Source organism: Neomonachus schauinslandi, chromosome 7 (assembly GCF_002201575.2).
Source record: "Neomonachus schauinslandi chromosome 7, ASM220157v2, whole genome shotgun sequence".
NCBI classification, from domain to species: domain Eukaryota; kingdom Metazoa; phylum Chordata; class Mammalia; order Carnivora; family Phocidae; genus Neomonachus; species Neomonachus schauinslandi.
Window position 1 is genome coordinate 76558397 of NC_058409.1, and position 9689 is coordinate 76568085.

Here is a 9689-nt window from a genome sequence, read left to right on the forward strand (position 1 = left end):
TCTTACTCTTTCAAAAAAAACAAAAACAAAAAACAGAGACAGAGTTCAACCAGTCATCATATCCATCACAAGGTAATTTTACTCCATCTTCTAGTTCAATCATAAACCTAAATGGATTTTCTTAATACAAAAAGTAAATTGCAAAGGTATAAATGGTATAAAAAGGTATGAAAGGTATAAATAGACTTAACTAAATTTGTGAGGGAACTGTACTGAAAAAGAAACTGTAAGTCAGACTTGGAGCAACAACAGTTTAACAGACCAAGACCAGCAGGAAACAAGATATAAAAACTTTGCTGCATCAAAGAGAAGAGTTCTCTTCAACTCTCATTTTAGATGTGGCCAAAGAGGATAATGGCCAAGGAAAGAAATGTCACTAAATAGGTCCAGCTTTGGGGTTGGGGTATTAATTCCCCTTCTCAGGGATATTCTGTAACCCAGAGATGAATTTGTAACATTATCTCCCACAATACTCTTTTATAAAATAGTAAGGGAAAATGAGAAAAAAAATCGGAATACACACACACACACACGTATATGTTTATGTATGTGTGTGTGTACACATAAAACAAGTAAGAAAAAAATGCATTGTTGCTGCAGTTTCTATTTCTCTAAATGGTTATGCAAACACAGTTGATAACTTCCTTCTTCAATTATTCACTCCCTCTTCTACTTCTTTTTTTTTTTTTTTTTTTGTAAGATTTTTTTTTTAATGAGAGAAAGAGTGGGGGAGAGAGGCGGGGGGAACAATCAGGCTCCCTGCTCCTTGGGAGCCTGATGCGGGACTCGATCCCAGGACCCTGAGATCATGACCTGAGCCGAAGGCAGACGCTTAACCATCTGAGCCACCCAGGCACCCCCTCTTCTACTTCTTGATCACACATAACATATGTAGGTTGCTATCTCCAAGCACCCCCAATTTTTTTAATTGTTGTCTCCTAGCTGGACCTTACCTGAGTCTTCAATAGGACATTATAATTATTTATAAGGCCAAGAGTTTCTGGTTATTGAAATATGTAGTAAGATTAGTGAATTCCATGAACATGAACTTCCTGATATTCTTCTTCTCCGATAAAATGAGTTCCTTCATTTAAAGCAATGTGATAATAAATAAGATGACCATGATGGTGTATAAGGCATTCAATAAGGGCAATAACCACATCAGCACTGGTAGGGATAAATCCATGCATTCAGCTCTTGCACAACCTCTATTCTTGATGCAACTGTCACTATAAACATGAGCCCATTGAACAAGACATATAATGACTGGGGAACTTTCACAGGATGGTTACCTATCTCATTACTGAGAGCTTCCTCTGCAATGGATTTCTTTTGGTGAACATCCACACAGGATAACTCTGCCCATTCAAAGAGACATGCCACTTACCCAGCTCTCCTAGTCACCAAATGGTCAAACTATTAGGCAATGGCAGCATGGTATCTAGGCAATACGGATCATCAGATGTATTGCTCAATGGTCTGCCCACTGGAAAGATTTCCATTTTCCTCTATTTTTTCAGGGTCTCCCCTGAGGGGAGCTATAGTGCTACCATAACATACTTCCATCTTCAAAAAACAAAAAACACAAGTTCACTGAAGATTATGTCTCTTAACTATGAGTGGAACAAGTGAAAAAACGTTTCCTTCATTTTAGAAGATGTAGCCCTCACACTCCAACTGTTCTCTAGAGACATCAGTGCAGTGGCAGGCAAATTTGTGGTGTATAGTATCTCCCAGGGTAGACTTTATGTTAGTCATTCTGGGAAGGCTGGGATCTAATTGTAGTTATGAGTCTGGCAGCAATAAGGGGTAGTAGGGTGGATCATAAGGGCAATCAGCATTCCCTTAACTTCAGTGAAGTAAGTTCAGTGTCTTCAAAAAAGGAATTGCTTTTTCTTCAGACATAAGAGATATAGTTGCTCTTACTGGGAAAGGAGGTTTAGGATTTGGGGATTTATGGTCCTCAGATTCACTGAATTCTAGCCAAATGCCTTCATCCCAATTCTTAAGGTTCCACTCTTCTCCAATCAATACCTCAACTCTAACAAAAGTGATCTGGTGAATCTGTGCATTGAACTTATGTTGTAATTCTGAGTTGGAACTGTTCAAAATATGCAATGTGTAGCTAAAAGTGATGAGATTCTCATAGAACCATCTGGGAAGCTCACACATGCCCCTAATCATGCCTTAAACTTCTTATTTTCTTTCTGTAAACTTTCCAGAGCAGTCAGAAGCAATTGATCAACCCCAAAACCTTCCTAGTTGAAAGTTCTACCATAGAAGTCAGTCGGAGAAGCCATTCATCTCCCAAAGTCTTGCCTTCAATGAGAACTCGATTTTAGGTAACATTTTAAATAACGTTTAAATAACATTTAATAACATTTTAAATAACAGGCACAAATATTGTTGTTTTCATTGCTTTCAAGCCCAATGAGGCCAGATAACCAACTTCAGATTCCATCTTTGATGCTTTGTTTTTTTTCCTGGTTCAGTGCCTGGTAATGGAGTAGTATGTAAAAAATAATCTGAAGATTTTTGTCATTTATAGACAAGTTTTACCATATTGGTGAAGCTAAAAGCTTATTTGAAAACTTTTCAAACACCTTTATATTATATATCATAACTTTGAAAAAAATAAAAGAATATGATTCTTGATATGCACTCACATACTTTAATTTCTTAGCCATACTTACCTCTAATAAAATGTTATTCGTATTTTTTCTGAAGAATATATTTTTACTATGATCTTGTTTCCTAATTGTTCCCATGAAATTAGCTGCAATTCAACCACATTGTTTTGTATAGCTTTGCAGTGAAGTGTTAACTCAGCAGGCCTTGGTTGCTTAAAAAATGCCTATCTTCAAGACTAGCTTTTGGTTGGCTCCTGGAAGATGACTCTGAGCCCTTGGAATATTTTGCCTGAGGCCATGGACCACACAGAACCAGTCTGATCTAACAGTTTATATTAAACAAGGTTTAAGGTGAACATCTGTTATATGCCCAAGGCCTTGGGCCATGTATCAGTTTGATCAGATAATTTATGCTAACAACATCATTTCTGCTAAACGTGTATTTTGTTGTGCGTGTAGGAGTGGGGTAATGGAGTCTGAGTAACTAAGGTCAGTCACACAGATGCTGCACGCTTACGTGACTGATGACCCCCAAAAAAAAACCTGGACGCCAAGGCTCACATAAGTTTGTCTGTGTTATCACCCATTGTTGGGGGGGAAAATTAAGCATGTCCATGCAATTCCACTGGGAAAGGATACATGGAAGCTTGGACCTGGTTTCTTCTGGACTTTGTCCCATGTGCCTTTTCTCCTTACTTATTTTAATCTGTATCCTTTTATTATAATAAGTCATAACCATGAATATAACATCTTTCTCTGAGTCCCACATCCTCCTAGTGAATCATTCAGCCTGAATGAGGTCTTAGGGGCCTCCAACATAATAGTTAATAAATGTGAAGCCTCCAAATGACTCTCCACTGTAGATCACATTTTAATTGAGAAAACACTCTCTACAGGTGCATAAATATCTAGTAAGCTCAAGGAAAATACCACTAAATAATGTATGAAGTTCTTTTTTTTCTATTGAAATACTTCAGCCAAAATACTCCATTCAGAGAATTTTTGACAAATACCTTATAAGACAAAACTCTTCAAATAAGTTGTTTCTGTTTATGATTATTTTGAATGTTTCACCAAATTCAAATGTGCAAAGCCATGGGACTTCTTAATTTCATACCAAAATATGAAAGTGAATCAATGTAATTCATTATATTAATATAATAATGGGCAAAAACCACACAAACACACACACAAAAAAAAACAGAAAAAGCATTTTTTTAATTTTTTAAAAAATTTTATTTATTTATTTGATAGAGAGTGAGAGAGCACAAGCAGGGGGAGCAGCAGACAGAGGGAGAGGGAGAAGCAGGCTTCCCGCTGAGCAGGGAGCCCAATATGGGGCTCGATCCCAGGACCTTGGGATCATGACCTGAGCCGAAGGCAGACGCTTAATCAACTGAGCCATCCAGGCACCCCCAGAAAAAGCATTTAACAAAACCCAACACACTTTCTTAGTAAAAATACTCAATGAACTAGGAATAGAAGGCAGCTTCCTCAAACTGATAAAACATGTATGAAAAACCTACAGCAATACTTAAAAAGTGAATCATAAAGCTACTATAGGACCCAGGAATTCCACTTCTGGGTATAAAACCAGAGAAATGAAAATTTGTGTCCGTACAAAAACTTATATACCATTCCAGTTCTACACGTAAGGAGCTTGGAAGTCACCATTTTGTCCTAACAACTGTCTGTTCTGTCTTAGTCACTATAATTAATGAATAAAACAAATATAATTACTCCTCTTGGTGCTTAGGTGAAACCATCATCCAAGCCAAACTCATCACTCACCATTCTGGAATAGTAACAAACTTAACAGACTAAAAAATTAACAACTCTTTTTGGATATGTAACAGAAAAGAAGATGCAGGACAAATTTGATGAGACTGTGCATTCAAGTGCCATTACAACTCATCAACCCATACACTTAAATTTTGTGTTTGATTTCCAAAAATATAAGATCTATGGTTAAAAGAAATGAGAACTTCTTTTAGGGCTGTGATGGGCACTCCAGGATTCTCAGACAGGACTTGAGCTAAGAGTTAAGAGAACTGAATTTGTCATTTTATTTTCCTAAGTGCTTAAGGGCACCCAAAAGATTCCATAATACTCTGAATCCAATCAGGCAGGCATGACCCGAGTCTGGTCATAAGGACACATCAAATATACCCAGGTTGAAATTCAACATACAGAATGAAAGACCCATATACATGAAGACTTGCACGGACATAAGAAACAAAGAGAAAGTGGGGAAACGGCTGCAGATTAAAGAAGTCTAAAATATGACAACTAAATCCATTGTGTGTTCCTGGATAGAATTTGGGACCAGAAAGGAAAAGGAGACAATATTGAGGCAGTTGGCAATATCTGAGTGGGGCCACCAATTCCTAATTTGATGGTAGTGTTGCACTGATATTCCTGACTGAGAAGGGTGTGTAATGGTTAGGTAGGAAAGTGTCCTCACTTTGGGAGAATGCACACTGAAGTCTTTAGCAGTAATGGGGCACCATGTCTGAAAAAGTCTGTATGTATTAAGAAAAGGTGAAGGAACAAATGTGGTAAAATATAAACAACTGGAGAATGTGGGTGAGGGGACGCAGGAATTCTTTGTATCACCTTTGCACCCTTTTTGTATGTTTGAAATTATTTAAAATTGTTTAAAATGTAACATCAAATAATAAATAGATCAGTTGATAAATACACATGGATAAATCATTTTTATGAACGGAAGACCCAATGTTATACCCAAAATGAGCTAATGATCTATATGAAGTCAGTTAGAAAGTAGTGGAGCTGAAAACACTGACTGCAAATCACTTGTTTAAAAACTTTCAATGGCTCCTCATTACCAACCTAGTAAGGAGATTATATCAGTGAGACCATGCCTGTAAAGGACCTTACTCATCACCCAGTACATTAGTAGGAAGTGAACAACTTCTAGTATCCTCTCAAAATTTTCAGTCTGGCACTTAAAGACCTTCATAAAATTGTCTTTTCCTTCTTTTTTTATTCATTTATGCTTCCAATACATGCTTAATGAGTGTCTTTTCTGTCTTAGTCACTATAATTAATGAATAAAACAAATATAATTACTCCTCTTGTGCTTAGGTGAAACCATCATCCAAGCCAAACTCATCACTCACCATTCTGGAACAAGGCTTTCCTGTTTCTGAGTGTTTATTTATCCAAACATTCATTCATTCATTCATTCATTCATTTCCTTATACAATAAATACTCCTTAACTGCATTCCAGCTATGACAACTGTACCCTATTTATCAGGGCATAATTCAAATGCCTCTTCCCCAAGAAACTTCTTTAATAAAATCAAGATAAAATGATCATTATTTATGTGTTCCTCTCATGTGATTCTTATCACATACAGCTTTTTTATTGTACTTACTTAGAAATAACATTTTAGAGCAAAAAGAGAGATCATGCCTGGCAAACTTCAATGCCATCAGTATAAACAGGATAGTAAAGAATCTGAAGCATAAAGGGAGTGGTGAGTGCCATGGCCAAGTAAAGAATGCATACCCCCTCTAAAGGCATTCAAATTCACATTCTTTGTTTAACTGTGTGGGCAAAGATAAACAGTTTGGGTTCTCCGATGTAGTTTGTTTGAGGTCCCACTTCACCTCCTCAATTCACAGGTGAGGATACCAAATGCAGGCAGGGAGCAGCTTGGCCAGCCAGTCTCAAAATTGTCAGCAGAAGCAGAAACAAACTTCTGATCACAGACACCGGATTCCATTTTATTTTAATCCCCCCAAGTAATTCAACCCTGAACTTCCCAGGATCCGTGACCAAACAACGTTAAATGACTCTGCAGCACCTTCCTATCTGGAGGTCAGGCCCCTATCGCCGACACTGTGTAAGGGGGACTGTGTCACTCATGGGCCCGCTGAGGTGAAGCAATGACAGGGGCACACACCCAAGGTAATGGCCCGTTTAACCTGTTTCGATTCCAGACAGACCTCGAGAACGTGAGAGACTACAGCTGCTTCAAGCTGGGTCACCCCAGGGAGTCCCCCACTCACGCCTGTCCCTCTCCCGCCTCTGCCACGTCAGCAAGCCCACTGCGCCCTGCGGCTGCCCTCCCCAGAATGACCGCCACCCCAACGCAGGCTCACCTTGAGAGGTGATCAGGAGGCAGTAGAAAACCAGGAAGCAATGGATGTTGTTGAGACGCTGACACCTGGGAAAAACTATACAGCCCAAGCCGCAGGGCGCCTCCAAGTTTTCTTTTGTCTTCTTCACGACGGGGGGTGTGGCCCCAGCCTGACCCCTTTCGGTTTTTTGAAAAGCGTGGAACTTGATCAGGCTCAAAGGAACTGTCTTCATAAGCCGGGGTGTTTTCTTGCCCTTCTCCGCCTCGGTGGTCAAAGTATTGTCAGCAACCTGGGTGTAGGCAACCTTCGGCTCCACTTCCGCGAGGGCGTCCGGCATGGCCGGTTGATGGCCTGCGGAGGCGGGGGTCTCGGTTCACAGAGGGTGCGCGGCACTGGGCCAGAGGAGGTGTGCCCTGTTGTTTCCAGGGGCTTTGTCCTCTACCAGCTCTACTGAAAGGCCAGCAGGCCTGGACGTGTGCGAACTGGTGGCCACCAGAGGCGCCTGCAGCCCAAGCCTCCAGAGCGAACGTTTCTGCTTGAGCAGGAAGCAAACGTCCCTGAAAGGTTGACAGTTGCCCAGGGAGAAGTTCCAAGGCTGTTTCCTTCTCTGCTTCCACGTGGGGAAGAGGAGTGGGGGTGGGGAGGGAAGGAAGCTAGTACCACTAGATTCTGACATTGCTAACGCAAGCAGGGGGCACCACAGTAACTCTAATGGAAGTCAGAAGGTGCTAGATTTAACACTTTTTCTTAGGAAGCAAGGAAGAAATGTGCAGTGAGGCAATAGTGGAACTGTCCCCCAGTTTCCCCAACTTATCTTATTGTAATGTTTTTTGAACTGGATGATCTCACTATAAACAACCTGAAAATTGTTGAAAGACCACGAGAAATCAGACACATGAAAACGACACTTCTACCATATTTAGAGAAACCAGCAAAGATCACAAAACAATACCCCAATGAATGTTCTTAAGTGTTTTACACATAGGAATTATTGTCCTAGAAACTATCCTTAACCAAGAATAGAAAGGATTATTATTTTCCTCCCTAAGGAGGGGGATGGGACCCAGGGTGTGTTTTACTTTCTCAGGTATTTAAAAAGTTTACTGAAAAGAAAGAATATAGGAGAACAGTAGTAGAATATGAAACTTGAATATTTTTATGGTAAAAATTCACCTTCTTATTGGCTTTCTTTTCTCAGGCAGAAATATAAGTTATTCAGGCCATATAAATAGGCTGGATGACTTTACAGGAGAAATGAAGCAATCTTCCTTCCAATAGAAGGGAGGTATGTTACTAAAAACAACCCAGGTCTTCAACAAAATTTTGTGCAGCCAGCAAGTGCTAGGGCTGGTAGACCAGGAGAAAAACCACTGAGAAGAGCTGTGGAGGAGGGTACCACATACCTCCAACCTGAACCCTCAGTTTGCCTTACTATATACAAATTAGTAGGTGGAAATGTTATTTTGCCTTTATTGAGAGACCCAGTTTGTCAAATATATGCTCACTACATAAGTAGAAAAAATGGCCTAGTTTTTCCATATTCATCATACTCAATTAGGGTATCCCCTCACATTGCTTCATGACATTAATACGTATAAAGGAAACAGGATGCATAGGAGGGAGGAAAGTGGGGCTACTCATTCTTGTGCTTTGGTACCCAACTGGGCAGTGCATGAGAGCAGAGGGAAAAAGATGGTTCTGTTCAAGAGAAATTATTCTAAGATTTTTGCTTCTACTCAGAATATAGAGAGCCAAACAGAATGTTACCTGACTCTAACAACAATAACCAAAAGAAAAAAAAACCTGGATATCATAAAAAATTATCACTTTTTAAGCCCATTGGAGAGCGACATTTGCAAAGCAACCAGGGGAATTGCTTCCAGAGGAAAGCAAAGCCCTGAGAAGAAGGATGAGACACACAAACTCTTTCACTTGTCTCAGAAGGAGGAGGTAGCAACCATAAAAGAAGATAAAAAGAAAACATTTGAAATCTTAATTAATTCTTAAAGGACAAGTGAGGGGTAGCGTAATAGTTTAGAAACCCTGAGAACCTCAGAAACAAGGGGAATTCGCACCCACATATCAGATCTCTGCCATTTGACAGAGCAAGAGAGCCCTCCTTAATGAGGAATGCATTTGGTGGTGGTAGGCTGATACTGAGGAGAAGCAGGGACTCTTGCTTACCTTCCTACTCCAAAGTGTTATGTTCCCGAGCCTTTTTACAAGCAAAGCCAAAGCAGTTCTGCCTCTGAGATTGAGGCAGGAAACTCTCCTGCCCCCTAATCACTTGCAAAGTAAGAGGAACAGAGCAAAAGCCATTTGTCATTGAAAAAGAGGCAGGAAAACATCCTGTTCTGTGGTTCCCACAAAGTTTGGCTACCACCAGAGGGAAGGGTAGAAATACAAATCATCTGACAAAGAGGGAGGGGCAGGAACATTATTCCTTCCCAAGACCTGCCACCAAAACAAGCAAAGTCCAACCCTTGAGGCTTAGACACTCAGGGCCTAAGATTGGGGCTGGTCCAGGGGAACCTATCCCCTGCATCCATTATGAGCTTTGCATGAATACAAAATCAGTGGCACTGCACCAATATAGGTGGGTCAAGAGAGCAGAGGGAGCACCCCTCTGTGGTGCAGGCATACTAGACCTACTGAAGGCTGAGAGTAGAGGAGTAACACTGACAAAAGACTCTCAAGCACCCCAGGTTTCAGACCAAGCCTAAGGAAGTTTCAATCCCCATTAGAAGAATTTTAAGCCTGTGGTGCACTAAAGATAAATAGCAAAAACAAAACCCAAATCCATCTCTACCCCTGTCAACACTGACAAACCTACAATAATAGATAGACGAATCATCACTTCCAGGTGTAAATACACTGGTCTGCAATACACATTCATATACAATGTCTGAAAATTAGTAGTAAGTGGTCTAACACATGTATAATTGAGG

The 9689-nt window shown here is 40.2% G+C and overlaps 1 protein-coding gene across 1 annotated transcript in view; it reads right to left on the reverse strand.

Moving 5' to 3' along the window:
• SLCO6A1 (solute carrier organic anion transporter family member 6A1) overlaps window positions 1–7078 on the reverse strand; it is a 95493-nt gene extending 88415 nt beyond the window's left edge. The window contains exon 1 of the mRNA XM_021695824.1: window positions 6763–7078. Within this exon, the coding sequence (XP_021551499.1) occupies window positions 6763–7078 (316 nt within the window). The remainder of the gene's footprint in view (window positions 1–6762) is intronic.
• Window positions 7079–9689: the final 2611 nt, after the last annotated feature.